Source organism: Moschus berezovskii, chromosome 6 (assembly GCF_049115385.1).
Source record: "Moschus berezovskii isolate FMDL1 chromosome 6, NW_MosBer_1.0, whole genome shotgun sequence".
Classification (NCBI taxonomy): Eukaryota; Metazoa; Chordata; class Mammalia; order Artiodactyla; family Moschidae; genus Moschus; species Moschus berezovskii.
Genome location: NC_142465.1, coordinates 32,531,492 through 32,547,985, shown reverse-complemented (window position 1 = coordinate 32,547,985; position 16,494 = coordinate 32,531,492). Strand labels below are relative to the sequence as shown.

At 43.1% G+C, this 16,494-nt stretch overlaps 1 protein-coding gene across 2 annotated transcripts in view; it reads left to right on the top strand.

Moving 5' to 3' along the window:
• SLC4A8 (solute carrier family 4 member 8) overlaps positions 1–16,288 on the top strand; it is an 81,872-nt gene extending 65,584 nt beyond the window's left edge. The window contains exons 20-25 of one of the 2 annotated variants that reach the window (XM_055395538.2): positions 2,482–2,550; positions 3,783–3,956; positions 6,225–6,362; positions 7,805–7,896; positions 9,799–9,894; positions 11,019–16,288. In XM_055395538.2, the coding sequence (XP_055251513.1) occupies positions 2,482–2,550; positions 3,783–3,956; positions 6,225–6,362; positions 7,805–7,896; positions 9,799–9,894; positions 11,019–11,031 (582 nt within the window). In that variant the 3' untranslated portion in view covers positions 11,032–16,288. Of the gene's footprint in view, positions 1–2,481; positions 2,551–3,782; positions 3,957–6,224; positions 6,363–7,804; positions 7,897–8,458; positions 8,883–9,798; positions 9,895–11,018 lie in introns of those variants that run through there. The other variant, XM_088836899.1, reaches the window with a different exon arrangement.
• The last annotated feature ends 206 nt before the right edge of the window (positions 16,289–16,494 follow it).

The window sequence follows — 16,494 nt, the reverse complement described above, 5'->3', positions numbered from 1 at the left end:
GTGTTGTATGGTTCTGTAGAGAATTAAAGGGATGTGTTTTGTTAATGTGGTCAGAGAAGGCCTCTCTAAGGAAATGGTGTTTAAGATGAGATGGAGCCAGCCCTGCCATGAATGGTGGGAGAGGACACAGAGGGAAGGGAGAAAAGCAGTCTAGACAGGTCCTGAAGTGGGAAGTAATGATACATGTTCTAGGAGCTACCAGGGCTGTGTGGCTCAGGGATGTTAAGGCAGACACACTGCGAAATGAGATTGAAGAGGGCAAGGGCAGATCATGTAGGGCTTGTTGACACTGGTAAAGGTAACCTTCAAAGGGTTTTAGCAGTAGAGGGACATTATCCATTTAGTATTTTTTAAAAAGATCTCTCTGGCTCATATCTAGAGAATAAGTATTTAAGGTTGAGGAAAAATAGAGGTAGAGAGACTGGTGAGTCTATTACAGGTAAGAGAGGATGGTAGTTGGATGGGGAAGTTGGTAGTAAGGAATGCATACAAGGCATGACTTCTGTATATCTTGGAGGAGATCAGGTCTTGCTGGTTGATTGGATATGGGATGGGAAAATGGAAACATCAAAATAACTGCTAGGTTTTTGGCTTGACCATCTGGGTGGAGAGTGATGGCATTTAAGGTGGAGAAGACTGTATGAAGGAGGAAGTGATTTTGTAAGGGGTGGGTTGTGATCAGATTTGAGTGAGATGTCTGGTAGGCATCTGAGTGAAGAGGCTAAGGGAGGTTACTAGACTAAAAATATAAATGTGGGAGTCAGCACATCAGTGGTAGTGAAAGCCAGGGGCATAGATGAGCTCACTCAGGGGGAAGGGTAGCTATAAAAAAGGAGGAGTAGAGAGAGAGCAGAGTCCATGGAGGTCCAATATTTAGAAAGTGGGTAGAGGAGAAGATAGCAACAGAGACTCAGAGGAGCTGCCAGAGGGGGAGGGAGAGAACCAGGAGCCTATGATGTCAGGGAATTCAAGCAAGGGGAATGATTGATTGGAAGCTGTCTGGAAAAATTAAGAGCAAACCAAGATCATTGGGTTTGGCAACATGGAAGCCTAATGAGACTTGCTAAGAGCAGATTCACTGGAACAGTACAGTAGAAGCCTAGTGATGGGGACCTGAACCGTATATAGGTGGTGAGGAAGTAAAGAGAGTGTGGGCAGACAACTCTATGGAGAAGTTTTTTCTTTTGAAGTAGAAAAGCAAAATGGGCAGTGGCTGGTATGAGACATGGGGTGAAAATAGGATTTTTGGAAAGATAGAAGCTACCTTGAACATGAGGAAACAATTTTTTTGTGGGTGAAAGGCCTGCCTGTGGGATAAACTGAATAAAAAAGAAAGTTCAAGCCCCAGCCATTGTGGAGCACTTACTTATCTCCCGTGTCTCCTTCTCCCAGTTTTTAGTGACTCATCAACCACTTCAGCCCACAGTGCAGATGCTGTTTAAGGGTGCAGATTGGCAGAGGTGGGACAGGATTCTGAACCCTCCTCCTGCCCCCTTACCTTCCACTTGATCTTGCCACCTCTCCTCATGCCCCTTCCCCCTTCTACTCTCTGTCCCTGGCCCACCCCCACCTCTGATCTGGGTGCCATCTGGAGGAGCACAAAGGTGTCTGCTCTTTGGGAATGAAACCAGGAGTCATTGTGGTGGGCATTGCCTGACCTTCCTAGAACAGTCTCAGGAGGATTCCTTTAGAAAATCATTCAGTAGCTCTTCTAACAAGATTAGCACCAAATTGAGATGTCTACTCACTCTAGAGCCAGAACAATGTAAAATCCAATGGGAATTTTCTAGTTCAAAGAAGAATTATGTTTAGAAATGTTTTTTAGCCCCAGAATAAAAGCAAGTTGAGTGTAGTCTTTGCAGTGACATTTTCCTTGCCTTAATTCCATGGACCTCATTACCTCGTAAAGCTGCTCTGAAAATTACCTAGATTGGTATAATGTGGGAAGTGTGCATGCGTTTTCAAGTTGCCATTTCTCCCTAAATTATTCTTTATCTGACAAGATAACTCCCTACCCCTGCCCTCAAGTCTCTGATTAATAAAAAGCAAATGCTTTTAGTCTATATTAAAATATACCAAATCCCTGAGGAGATGATTATGTGACTACAAAAGATTTAGAAGATTTCAGTTCTGTAAAAGAGATCAGTGAGTGTGTGTGTGTGCATGTGTGTGTGTGCACACCTGCCCATTTCCCTGGAGGAGGAAGAACCAGATGGGGAGAAGATGTGAGGCCTATGGTTTAACCAGGACCGGATTACACTTACATGTAATCATTCCATTTCAGAACAAAATGATTTGTATCATTGTCAGCTTCTGTTTTCGCTTCTGCTTCTTAATCATGTAAAGACAGCAGAAACGAATGCACCTTTTCTGCAGTGATTTTGTGAGTTTGCTTCTTTCTTGAAGGTTTGGCAGTTTATATAATCTTGAGTGTGCTATGATACCACATTGAATTTCTGGTCTCTGCCCTTTCATCTTCAGTTTATCCCGATGCCGGTCCTGTATGGAGTCTTCCTCTACATGGGAGTGTCTTCCCTGCAAGGAATTCAGGTACTATGGGTTTCAGCCAGGCAGCGTCTTCCCTCTGTGAGCTCACCTTCCTGGCCAGGGAGAGCAGCTTCCCTAGGGAACCACAAACCAGTTCTTGAGGAACTCTTTCCTAGTCTTGCTGCTTAAGCTCTTTTAGACATTCCCTTGGACACTGGGCAAAATACAGTCATGTTGGCATTATGGCACAGAGACTTCCAGGGTGGCCTGACTCAGCGCCGTCCATTGTCAGTTTTATTCAACAGTTATCAGACATGTATTAAACACTAGGTATTTTGTCAGATGCTAGTAAACTTAGATCTGAAGGTTGGTCAGAAGCCAAATGGGCTTCTCCACATGCATATGTGCTTGTCAAGTTGCTTCAATTGTGTCCTACTCTTTGCGACCCTGTGGACCATAGCCCTCCAGGCTCCTCTGTCCATGGGATTTTCCAGACAAGAATACTGGAGTGAGTTGCCATGGATGCCACTAGTTTTGGTGCCAGGCTAAAGTGTGTGTGGGGTGGTATAACTGGGGGTACATTGGTGAAGAGGTTGGAAAGTCATGGGAACTGCCCCAGGTAAGCAGGTATTATTTCCTGTCACACATTGTCTTTCCCCATCTATCAACTCATTCCTCTGAGTCCTTTGAATTGAGAAAATCAGGAGCTAACTTGTGTTAGCTCATTTTATCATAGATAAAATGATAATTTAGCTGCTTCTTCTATTGATGGCTGGTTCCTCTTTGTTTTTCTGGAATGTCCAGGAGTCACTTTTATACACTGAGTTCTTTGGGCAGGTTATTTAATCTCTCTGAGTTTCTGTTTTCCTTTTTATAATATAAGGATATTTTCTATATCCAGAATGTTGTGAGGTTTCATTTTATCTTTTTACTTTAAATAATTTGTGAAAAACTCCAAACTCCTCCAAGAACAAATAGATGTGGGCTTTTAAGCAGAAGAATGCCATTGGCCTATTTTGTTTTCAGTATCCCCCAAGAAAGAGCTCTCTCAGGAGCTGCAGTGTGGATAGAAGAAAGAAAGTTGAACTGAAAATGAGAAGAGACAGATTTAAATGTGTTGCTGCCCCTTACCAGCCTTGGCCAAATGACCTGTTCTCTTTGTGACTCAGTTTCTCCTCCTGTCAGGTAGAAATGGTATTAGCTACCTTTCAGAGCTTATGGTATAACAGACATGAATAGGCCCAACAAGCCCCAGGAAAACCACCAAAAGATGAGTGCTGATTCCCTTTTTTCAGTTCTTTGATCGCCTGAAGCTCTTTGGGATGCCTGCGAAGCACCAGCCAGACTTCATTTACCTCCGGCATGTGCCGCTGCGCAAGGTACACCTTTTCACCCTCATCCAGCTGACCTGCCTCATCCTGCTCTGGGTCATCAAGGCATCTCCAGCTGCCATTGTCTTTCCTATGATGGTGAGTTTTAAAAGGTATTGTTCTTTATTTTAAAAAATAGTGATAAAATAGACATAATAGAAAACTTAGCATCGTCACTATGTTTAACTGTACAGTTCAGTGGCACTAAGTACATTCACCTTGTTGTGCAGCCATCATCACCATCTTTCTCCAGAACCTTCTTCATCTTGCAAAACTTGAAACTCTGTACCTGTGAACCAATAACTCCCCTCAGTCCCTGGCAGCCACCATTCTAATTTCTGTCTCTATGAATTTGACTCCTCACAGGACCTCATGTGAGTGGAATCACAGTATTTTTCCTTTTGTGACTGGCTTGCTTCACTTAATGTCATCAAGGTTTGTCCATGTTGTGTCAGGGTGGGTTTTTGGAGAACATCCATCCTAATGGGTGTGAGTTAGTATCTTATTGTGGTTTTGATTTGGTTTTAATGTCCCCAGTAATAAGTTATGATGAGCATCTTTTCATGTGTTTATTGGCCATTGGTATATCTTCTTTGGAGAAGTGTCTGTTCAAATCCTCTGCCCATTTTGAGATAAGGTGGTTTGTTTTCCTGTTGTTGAGTTTTAGGAGTACTTTCTGTATATTGGATATTAGTCCTTTATTGATGGTGAGTTCCTGTTTTTTCGGTTGGTCTTCGCAGACCAAGCATTATTTGGGGGACCTTGAGGTGTAGATGCATGTGTGTAGTAGTTTGACATTTTTTTTCAAGACTATCCATCTGCCTTTCTGCCTGTCTGTATTTCTTTCTATTTATTAATATTTCTTTCTTTCATGAATCTGATATAGAGAGAGGACTCTTCATGTTTGTGATAATTTGCATATTATCTGAAAGCAATATGGTTCCAGTTTAGAATTCATTGCAATCAGAAGTGTCTATAGTGGTGAAAATGCACTGTTTCAAGTCACTGGGAGTGAGGAAGAGGTGTGACTTGGACACCCTTACCTCCTTTCAAACTGAAGCAAGGGCTTTGGAAAGAAGACCAGGAGGGCTGAACTGTGTGGTGCAACAGGTGACAGTCTGTTTCCTAAAACCAGGGTGGCGATGAAATGCATGCCCCCTGACCGCCGCACTGCTTCATCTTGTCCTCTTGATGCCTTCCTGTCTCTGGCTTCCTCTATGTCATGAGAATGCTGAGCGTTCAGTGGGCTGTTTGAAGGTTATCCAAAGGATGGGCCTCTGGAGGGAAAAGGCAATGAGGGTAATATCGAGTATTCATTTACATACTTTTGAAGTCTGTCTTACTGGGAGAATATTCAAGGATGAGGAAACTTTAGGGTTCTTTTCCCCTAATCCCCTAGATATATATCGTCCTGATGGGATTCTCAGTTTTGTCAGAGTACGTGTAGGGTTCTGCATTGGAGTGCTATGTTCAGGGTTTGAGTGTTTGGTTAAAGAAATAGCAAATTCCCAGCAACTCCTGGAAGGGATACTTTCAATTTTGGATTTATTGTGAAAATCGTTGTGGAAATTAAGGGGAAATGAATGCAGTTAGCCAGATTTGCCCCGTTTCTGGTCCAGCCACTGGATTTAGCTGGTGAACACCAGTCAGTCCAGGCAGGGCATTCTGGGTTATTATTGGTTCTCCTTTGGCTGAAATGGCCCTTATGGGGAGAAAGTGGAGAAGTATTTGAGAACTCTGGTCATTTCTATTGAGTTGATTAGCTGTCATATTTTAGGTAAGTTACCTTCTCTCCCTGGGCCTCAGTTTCCTCATTTATAAAATGAGTGTCAAACCACGTCAGAGGCCAGAGATAGAAACCACTCGATATCCATGTGGCGGACATAAAGCAAGGCTTTGAGAGTAAATGTACAGGCACAGGACCAGAGGAAATCCGATGGCCCTTCAAGGCGCCCTAACCCTGTGGTGGCCCATGCTTGGGTTGGGTATAACTGGCCTCACCAAAACCATCTCCTAGAGAGACTTACCACCCCTATCCTGCTCTCTAGCCCTTCCTACTGGCCTCGAGCCAGGAGAAGACAGCTCTTAGTGCAATCTGACTATGAGGGTGTCTCTTTTCAATGAAGAAATTAAATTAGTTCAAGTAGGGAATTAATAAGTTGTAGAGTTGTTATGATGATAGTTCAATAAAATATTGTATATAAAACACTTAGTATCTGGTATAGAGAGCCTCAATAAAAGGCAACTATGATGATTATTGAGTTTGATTCTGCCTAACATGTCTTAGTCTGCTGTGAATATAAGACTTGGTTTTTTACTCCAGAAGGGAACAAGCCGCTTTAATTCATTTTCTTTATATTTCTTCAGGTTTTGGCCTTGGTCTTTGTCAGGAAAGTCATGGATCTCTGTTTCTCTAAGCGGGAGCTGAGCTGGTTGGATGATCTCATGCCTGAGAGCAAAAAGAAGAAGTTGGATGATGCCAAGAAGAAGGCCAAGGAGGAAGAGGTCATAGTTCTTGCACCGACTGCACACTTTGGGGCAGCCTCAAATTACAGAACGCAGGGAGGGCCACGTGAAAAGTCAGCATGTTTGGAATCCCAAGGGTTATATTTAGGATCGGGGAAGATTACTCTGAAGATATTCTCAGCTGATGTCTGTCCTTCGTCTTCACATTTGATAACCACTTATTTTTTCCTCTGTTTGTCTACAGCCTACTTACCAGGTTTACACTTAGAATATGAATGTGAATCTGCTTTTATTATCAGATCGAAAAGTTTATGTTTTCCCAAAGGTCTAATTTGATAATTATTCAAAATCTATTATTTTCTGAGAGTGTTTGTTACATACTTAATTGCAGATGGTGTTGTGGTTCATAGAGATAACTTGTATAGGACTTCCTGTCCTTTCTCGTTTTCCTGAGCACTTGGCATCTGCCATCCACACAATGGACCTTCAGTCAGTGGCTTATAATATGTGCAAAGAATGGATGTGTAGCAAAATGAAAATACCAGTCCAAGAATGAGCCTGAAAGAGTTTCCACATCCGTTAGTGCCTGAAATAGGCACTTTGAAATTCATTTTAGAGGAATTTTTTCCTAAAATCTTGAATTTTGAAAATCTTGTGTTATTTTTTTGAGATATAATTGACACATAATATGGTGTAATTTTAAGGTGTACAGTACAATGATTGTATATAAGGATAAGCCAAAAATTCAATCCCTGGGTCAGGAAGATCCCCTGGAGAAGGAAGTGGTAACCCACTCCAATATTCTTGCATGGGAAATCCCATGGACAGAGGAGCCTGGTGGGCTACAGACTATGGGGTTGCAAAAGAGTCAGACACAACTTAGTGACTAAACAACAAGCCTAAAGTAGGATAGTCCAAAAGTCCACAGGCTAACTAACACATAGGGTATGTTATTGTGGGGGATTTCACAATGGTTGCAGAGGAAAGGAAGACTAGAGTGAGTCTCTAGTAATTAGGAGTAGTCTCAGAGATAAAATCTCCAGACTGGAGTCTGGTGGCATCGCAGAACACTAAGGGATAGGGTTGTGATGGTGAAGGTAGTCAGTGAGATAAGTAAGTTATGGGGTTATAGTATCCAGCCTCGTGACTATAGTTAACAATATTGTTGTTCAGTCACTAAATCATTTGCAGTGCCATGGACTGTAGCCTGTCGGGCTCCTCTTTCCAGTAAATCGGTGTAGTTGTATCTAAAGGTTTACTCATATGCAGGTTCTTTTTTTTTTAAGTACTGTTCAATAGATGCAGATACTGGATTGTCTCTCATTTTATGGTGAGTCAAAACTATGGAAGAACATAGCTACCCTCTCTCATAATAAATATGAGAGAAAATTAGGTAGGAATTATAGGGATTGAAAAATGGGCTGGTGTAGACTAGTGGTTTCACTTGATCCAAGATAAAATAATGTCTCTTTTTCTTGCAGGAGGCTGAGAAAATGTTAGAAATTGGGGGAGACAAGTTCCCCTTAGAGAGCAGGAAGTTACTAAGTAGTCCTGGAAAGAACAACAGTTTCAGGTAAAGCTCCCAAAACATGGAGGAGTTGATTTCTTTTGGTGGTTCTGTAAACATTCTGGCTTTGTGGTGGGGGTTGGGGCATGAATGCAGCTGCTGGTATAAAAAGCTAAACATTCAACCTCTCAGTTGCAACCTATGAAAACACACTTCCTTTCGTGGTTTCCTGAGGATCTGCCATGCGTCAGGCACTGTGCCAGTTATGGGAGTCATGGGAGGACCCTGCTTCCAAAGTTCATGCTCTCCTCAAACCAGTGGTCTTTCTGCCTGTCTCTGCTGCCTTCCAAAGGTGACTAGGATACAGGCTGTGCTTGTCATCCTAGTGGGCATGAAGTTCCCATGCTTAGGCAAGTCTTTGGGGGATGGGCAGGGACATCCCCTTCCAGCTTGGCTCATGGCATCTGCGGTCCTAGAAGCCAAGGGGAAACTGAACTGGGATTCCTCCAGTTCCTTACTTCTGCCAATGATCTTAGCCTTTTGGTATGTTCAACCTATTTGTGGTCTGTTCACCACAAATCACAGGATGCTAAATCGGTCCATTTGTGCTTTCATTCCTGGCATTTAGTTTCCACTTTGAGAGAGGAATACACAAGCTGAAAGAAGTCCAGAGGTGGAAAAGGAACAGAAAAGGGAGAGAGAGGGGATCTGGGTCATCTAGATGCTGGCTAATTTACTGCTGACTTATTGAATTGATTGTGGTTTATACTGAGGGAGAGAAGAGGAAAGCTTTTCTTTGGCCTTTTATTCATTTATTTATGACAACTGAAAGTAATATATATTTAAGGTATGCAACATTGTATGTAATATATAAATATATATATAGTAAAAGAATTACTTTAATCAAATTGATAGCATATTCATCACTTCCTTTACTTACCATTTCTTTTTTGTGGGTGGAGAGAACATCTTAGATCTACTTTCTTAGCAAATTTCAAGTATATAATACATTCTTATTACTAACTATAGTCACCATGCTCTATATTAAGTCTTCAGAACTTACTCATCTTTTAATGGGAAGTTTGTATGCTTTGATCAATATCTCCCCTTGTTCCCCACCCCTCAGCCTCTGGTAACCACCATTCTACTCTGTTACTATGAGTATTTAACTTAAAAAAAAAACACTGACCACAAAGAAATGGAATCTTTGGTCCTTAATAAACTTTCTGTAAGTTGCCATTCAAGGAGCCAGAGACTTTGCATTCTCTATGGTGAAGTGGGAGCCATGTTCCTTTTCTAGCAGGTATTGCCGCCTCTCTTGGCCTTTTAGAAGGAAACAGTCCGGCATGTGGAAAACTTCAGAGTATTGGGGGGATGGGGGTTTCTAGGGGACCAAGGACAGGATTCAAGGTCTTGATTTCCCACTTAAGCACATTTGACCTTGGACGGTCTCTTAACACTACAAGCTTTGGTTTCTACACATTCAGAGTGAAGATGTTAATCATCTCTGATGCTATAATCGTTATGATACCACATTGTAACAGACCTTTGTAAACTACAAATGGAAAAGATCTGGCCATGTAAATGAGAAAAGGAACAAAGAGTGCCTAGCCCCATGCCTGGCACACAGCGAGCGCTCAGTCAGTTGTAGCTCCTGATGCTGCCCCTATGGGCATCACAGTGCTGTCAGCAGCATCGCCAGAGAGGCCCTTCAGAGGAGAGCAGAACTGTGCAGGCAGGGCCGGCCACTTGCCAGCACCCCAGCCCAGCCCTCAGCTCTGACTCACGGGCCACCTTGCCTTTCGAATTCCAACCATCTGGTTCCTAGTGCTGTGAGAGCTGTGAGAGCTGTGAGACAAGCCCCCGCAGACTTTATCCTTTCCCTTCCGGTGGGTGGTGGGCTTCACAGACTGAGGTGTATGTCTTATCTGTATGTCTGACACTGACTGTCCTAAGCACTGATTTCAGATGTGACCCCTCTGAGATTAATATATCTGATGAAATGCCTAAAACCACGGTCTGGAAAGCTCTCAGTATGAATTCCGGAAACACAAAGGAAAAGAGGTAAAGAGAACTATAATTGCTGATTTTTATTTACTTCTGGCTTTTAAAAATAGAAATCATGTCGAAAGTAAGCTGTACTTTAGGTGCAAAATCGAATTTATCTGTTAAATAGCACATCTAGGACTGCCGCTAACCTCACAGAATTGTTATGAGCCTAAGAGAAGCAGAAATGTTTTCCAACTATTTGAGCAGATACATTGTTTTGAGCTGCCCATTTACACAAGTCCAAAGTCAGGATGGAATTATTTTAGAATGTGAATTTGTTTTATCTGTTTCATTCCCTGTATCCTCTTTCTAGTTCCCATTTCAAAATCGGCAGAGCATCTTTCTGATGATTGCAGCCGTACAAACTGGAAAATCCTTACAATATTGGATAGTGTTGATAATAGTGATACAGACTAACCTATTTAACTTGTTCCATAATGAGAATTATTGTTTCATAAAGGTTTTGAAATATTAAATTGTAACTGTTTTCTTATTTTGAAAACCATATTCTGAATATCTTTTGTCAGAAGCATAGATCAATCTTAATCTGGTCCCTGAAGAAAAGGGAAAGACTTGAGGCATTTTTGCCTACATTGAAGTAGGCTGTGTACTCAAATTACATAAATAATTTGGTCCAAACACTAAGTCATCAGATAATTGAAGGGAAATCTTAGGTCTTACTAAAGGGAATTTTTCTGACTTAAAAAAAAATCAGTAGGCTAGGTTAGGAGACTTGGCCTAGCTATTAATGTCATGTGTAACCTGGCAGATCACTGTTTCTGGCACTTGGTTTATTCAGACATGAAATGGGGTTAATAACTGTTTCATTCATAAGGCTGCTCTGGAAAGTCACAGCCACTAGTGGGTGGTAGTGGTGGGTTATTTCTTCATCGAATGGGTTAAAATAAATCTGTGCTGAATGTGAGTGAAATATAGAATCTTGTTTCCTTCAGAGGAAAATCCAGGCAGCTGTCGAAAGTATAACACACACGATTATTTTTAGTTGAGAACTAGTCTACTTGTAAATGAACTTAAAATATAGCCAGATCCAAATTGTGGTGACATCTTCAAAGTATTGTGTTAAAAGCAGGAATGAATCATGTGTTCCCTTTTTGTCTAATTGTAACACTTTTGTTCAGTCTCTTCAACTAAAGTCTTTGCTGGGCTGGAGGCTGTGGGCCATGAGGTGCCACAAGGAAGCTCTGGTTACAGAGAAGATGGCGGGGGGTCTCAGAGAAGAAGCGAGCCCCAGACTGGCCCTGTCCTTGGTCCTGGCCAAGCCATGCAAGATTCAGTTATTGGTGGTGTGCATCAGAGGGCATCGCCAGGTGTGAGCATGGAAACAGAAGACCACCTCCTGCTGGTACTTCTCTTCTTCCTTATCTTTCTCTTCAGAACTGCCACCATTGAAGACCCAGCTTCCCACTTGCCAGACATTTCCTCTTCAGGTGGATGGCCTGCTGAGCCATCTAAATCCATTCTGCCACTGAGGATTTCCCTCAGTGAGGTCCGTCTTGCCCAAGGACGGGGTGGGGGAGTGGGAGGAGAGCAGAGAGCAAAGGGAAGCCTCTCCGGTTGCATAGTGACTGCAGGCTCCTGGGCAGCCCTGGGGCTTGGTTTGATTGCCTCCTCTTGGGGATGCTGGTCAGACCCAGAGGCTGCCAGAAGGTCTGCTCCTAGGAGGGTCAGCACCCTGAGCATTGGCAGTGCCAACGACAACAGCCAGAAGATGCCTCTGACCCGGTGTGTCTTCCTCGCTCCCTCGCAGCAGCCTGCATAACTCAGTGAGAACCTTGGATGATGGAAGGGCCAAGAGGTACACACACACTGGACTTGCTTAGCTCAGATGGGAAAAGGCTCAGGGGAAAACGATGAGTGAGCATGAGCAACTTCACTTGGTTTCATTGATAGAGTAAGAGAATGAGCTTTAGTGGTTACAGAAGGAATTTGTTTAGACATCAGGAAGGGCTTCCTAGCCTGAAGATTTGTCATACTGTCTGCTTTCTAGATATCTGGCGAAAGTTTGATTGTAGTTGTTTGTGAGTAGAAAAGGAGATAAGGGGTTTTTTATTGGGCATGTTGAGGAAACATCCGTGTCTTGCTGCTGTCTCTTGAAGACATATTTTGATTCCATTCCTGGAGAGATCCAAGTACTTACGTAATGTCTCCTTAGCTGCCTTAGTCGCAAACCATTGTCAACTCAATGGACCAAACCACTTTCATCATCCTGGATTTTTTTTGTTGTTGACACATATTTTGACTTTCAGATGTAAAAAGTGGGGAAATGAACTGTAAGTGGTGAAATTAATTCTGGTATTCAGTTTAAAACTGTATTTCTACTTTTTGTCTCCTCTCCTCTGTTGCAGTGAGGGTTTGGGCTCCATTGTGTATAGACTTTCCCTTCCTTTGTGCACAGAATGTGACTAACAAGCATGTTGATACCCAGGGGATCTGATCAGTTTCCATCCTAGAAAATATTTATCCAGAGGGACGGCCCCTCAGTGTGCTCTCTTTCATAGGTGAAGAGTTGGCTACGTAATCTTATTGAAATTTACATTCCTTAGACTCCAAAAATATGTTGATGCTATTCTAGTCTTACTCTAGGGACTTTGATATTGAAGGAATCCTGCATTTTCCTATCTCCCTATCTCTTAGAGCCACAGTTATTTTTAATACACAGATGATTTTCAAAATATTTAACAACTGGTACAGGATAGATACCAATCACTCAGAAAGGATGCCTGCTGTAAACAAGCAGTATGTATGGCCATACCAGTGCCTACTGGCTGAATATCACCCTGCTTTCAAATATTAAAGTGATATCCCTTTGAATTATGGGTATTGTTCCTGCTTGTCTAATTTCTATTCACAAGGCTGTTTCAGGGACAGCCTCAGCTTCCTTTCCTATGGTGCAGACAGGATCAGGCATGCTTCTTTGAACTCTATGGGCATTAAAATCTTTGAGAGCCAAAGCTTCACATTTTATCACTTTAGGATAAATGTAATCATTTGTACCTGTTTACCTACCTGGTTTAGAAAAATCATAAGGCAACCCATCATTGGGAAAAACTTTCTTGCTGACTTTCACTGTCCCTCTCTGGCTGCTTCCTTGAACTTGCCTCCTTCTCTGTTCCCTGTGAACATCCCTCCTCTCTTCCCCCATCTTGCCCCTCCCGTCTTTTCCTGCCACCTCTGTATAGGGAAGGTGGTGACTGAATCCCGTTCCCTTGGCCTCAGCGTGGCTACAAGGAATATAGCAGGGAAGTCTCCATCATGCAACAGAACTGGGTGACAGTGTCGCTCCGAACATCTCTTTCTGCACACAGATGTCTCATGATGCCCTGTCCTGTGGGCTTCCTGTCTGTGTTACCCTCCCAGGTTCCTGGCACAGCCTACTTTGGGAGGCTGTGCCAGTCTTTTCGGGCGATTAAATTTTCCTCAAACAACAGCTAGCTCCGTTTGTGCCACATCTCAGTGGTAGGAACCACTCCATACTCTTCCTCTCTCATCTTTCCCAAACCCCACCCAGCACGCAACCCCAGTCCTGGCTGCTTCCCAGCTCAGGTCTGTGGCTGGTGACTATGGGTGGCAGAGTCAAGTTGGGACAGTGTTTAGGATAGGAAACTGAGAGTGATGGTAAAATAGAGGCGTTGTTTGTGTATGTGTGTGTCTGTGTGTGCATGTGTGCTTACTGACAAAGAAGAGTATATCCAGGAGATTTTGTGGCTGCTGCTGAACAGCCTCGTGCATCTAAGCTGTGGGGACATCAAGAGAATATGGTCCTTCCCCCATCTAGGACTTCCCCTCTCTAGCCTGATAGAATTGCCTGAGGGCAAATGCAGGTAGCTTAGTCTTAGAAAAAAGGTGGTTAAGCTCAATATTAAGGAGAAACTGATTTAGGGGTAGAAAGCAAGGCAGGTAGTTAGGTAATTCCCATGCCCAGGCTTGCTTGGGCCAGAGAAGTAGTCCACCTCTTCTCTGACGAGGGAAATTTCAGGAGTAGTTTGAGTGTTGACAGTCAGTGTCCTGATAGGCGGGTATTATAGAGTAGGAAGGGATGGAGGCTGGGGATTGAGAAAGTGATGGTGAGTGGAATCTTGGTTCTAAGCAGAAAAAGGGGCATCTTAGTGGCATCGCTAAGTGGGTGGGTTACTTCCTAATTTATGACTTAGGGAAGGGTTGGTCTAGGGAGAAGGTGAAGGTCAGCAGAAATGTGTTGTGAAATTGCCCAAAATGTTGCTTACATAAATTACAGGCTAATTTTTTGTAACTGTTTATGATTTCAAACTTCTGATGATGGGACTATCAGGAGAGCTGGTCTTTACTGCGCTCAGCTCCTGTCCCCTCTCCTTGTTCATATATTAAATTTACCTTTGGGGTAGAGAGCTAGAGAACCATTCATTTCCAAAACAGGTTATAAATAGTTGCTCTTTCTATTTGTCTGGAAATAGACATATGGAAATAGACATGTGAATGGCTTTTAAATTAGTCATAGATATTTGATCAAAATCTGGTATGCTAAGTCTTAGGTTTGGTTAACATCTTAGGTTGACATCTGTGACCGTTAAGAGGCCTCTGGTTTGGGGAATCTGGTTTTGGGTCATCCAAAAAAGACAATTCCCTGTTTGACTTTCTTTTCTACCTATTCTGTATTCTAGACTTTCCTCCTAATTAAGGAATCAGTAATTCTCCCTGAAACTTCTCTGTTGATTTCAACATCCATGTTCAGCATGTCCAGGTTTTCCTGATGCATAGAAGGCTTGAGCCAAGGGCCTGTGGCTTTCATTCTGTCATCAGGCATGCTCTCCAGTATGTTCTTTCTACTACTTTGTTAACTTCTCTAAATGTCTGCTTTTGCAGGAGAGTTAGCACCTCCTCCAAGGATTTTTAAGCACTCTTTGCTAGTTCGTTACTGCATTTTCCTTAGACTTCTCAGGTTCCCAAGCCACATCCTGGCAGGACAGTCAACATGCATCAGATATTCTCAGCCTTCTTGACTTTCTTTTGGTTGTAGCTGCCAGACCTCCTAAGGTAGAAATTGTTCCTGCCGGTCCTAACTGGCCAAATGAGACACCATCTCAGTTCTGCCCCCGTTTGCTGACTGAGCTTTTTCCATCTCTCTTTCCCCTCCTTTCTGCCTTTTCCTCAGTCTTTCAAGTTCTTCTTGGAGGGAAGGAGTTTTTGGTCAGAGGTCCTAACAACCCCCACCAGTGGGGGCTGGGAAGAAAGGGAGACGAGGTTGGATAGTTCTGGGGCTGCTCCAAAAGGGAACTTGATGGTTATTTGCCTTATTTAGGATGAGGGACTATGAATTCTCAAGCTGTCAGGCTCATCCATATTTCAGTGTAAATAGAGAAAGACATTCCAAAACCAAATAGAAGGGATTTTTCTACCAAACCTACTCTTTATCATTCTTGGTGCCCCTGGGGTCTTATATTAATTATGGAGAATGGGGTAGTTGACTCAACTCACGTTTCTTTAGTTTCTTTATCGGAAGGAGGCTGACTTTCACAACCAAAGAGGTGTGAAGTAACTCTATCAAAAGAGGAAAGGAGTGTCACATGAATCTTTTCAATAGGAAACATCAGAAAGTGGAGCAATTCAACTACAGGCATAATTCTTTTAGGAGATTCTGTGCTCAAAGGGAATGGAATGGTTTCTGATCCTTCTGAAAAGAAAAGGAATAGCATTTTCTAAAACCTAACTCACTCTCAGCATTGGAGAATACAGAATTTTTCTTCTAGCTGATGGCATTAATATTTCTGAGCGGGAGAGAGAGAGCCCACCCACGGCCCTTTCCCAAGCCCAGCAGGAATCAGCAGAGCTTGGGTTCTCTTAGCAGGTTTGCAGTCGATTTCAACATGCAGGTTTTTCCCACGTGCAATAAACTGAATGTGCAATTACTCCTTTTGCAAAAGAGGCCAAAATCCTCCTCCCCACACCTCTCCTCCATATTCACTCCAAGACGATAAGCCTCCCTCTCATTTATCTGTGTCTGTGTGTCCGACTGGTTAGATACAGCTGCCCTCCCAAGCACATGGTGTCAGGTGGAGAGCAGAGCGACCTTCCCACGGAAGGGGACGGCTTGAGGTGCTGGTACATTTCCCTCATTTTCTATGTTCTTCTTTCTAGTAGGTCTCCTGTAGAGATAGAGATATTTTTGTTTTAGAGATTCCAAAGTATATATTTTTAGTGTAAGAAATGTACCCTCTCCACACTCCATGGTGTAAATAGAACCGAGAACACGTGTCATTGTGATAATCCCCTACCGATCTGCGGCAGCAACAGGACCCCTGTCCCCACCGCCTAGTCTCACGGTCTGTGTCTGTGAACCAACCGAGGGGGTGATGGTGACACCTCTGCCTGCCCAGACCTTCCTGTGCTCAATGGGTGAAAAATAAAGTCTGTGTAACTGTTAATACCTATGGTGTTCTTTGAGCTCGAAACGCGGGGTCTGAGCCAAGGTGACCAGACTTGGGAAGAAGAGCTATGAAGATGAGGGGGGAGGGCCTGAAGAGGGTGCAGAGCCTGAGGGTCCCTGGCTGGAGTGCCCTTTCTTTGGGGACCACTTAGACTCATTTTTGGGTCAGGGGACAGGATAGCCTGAAAAGAAAG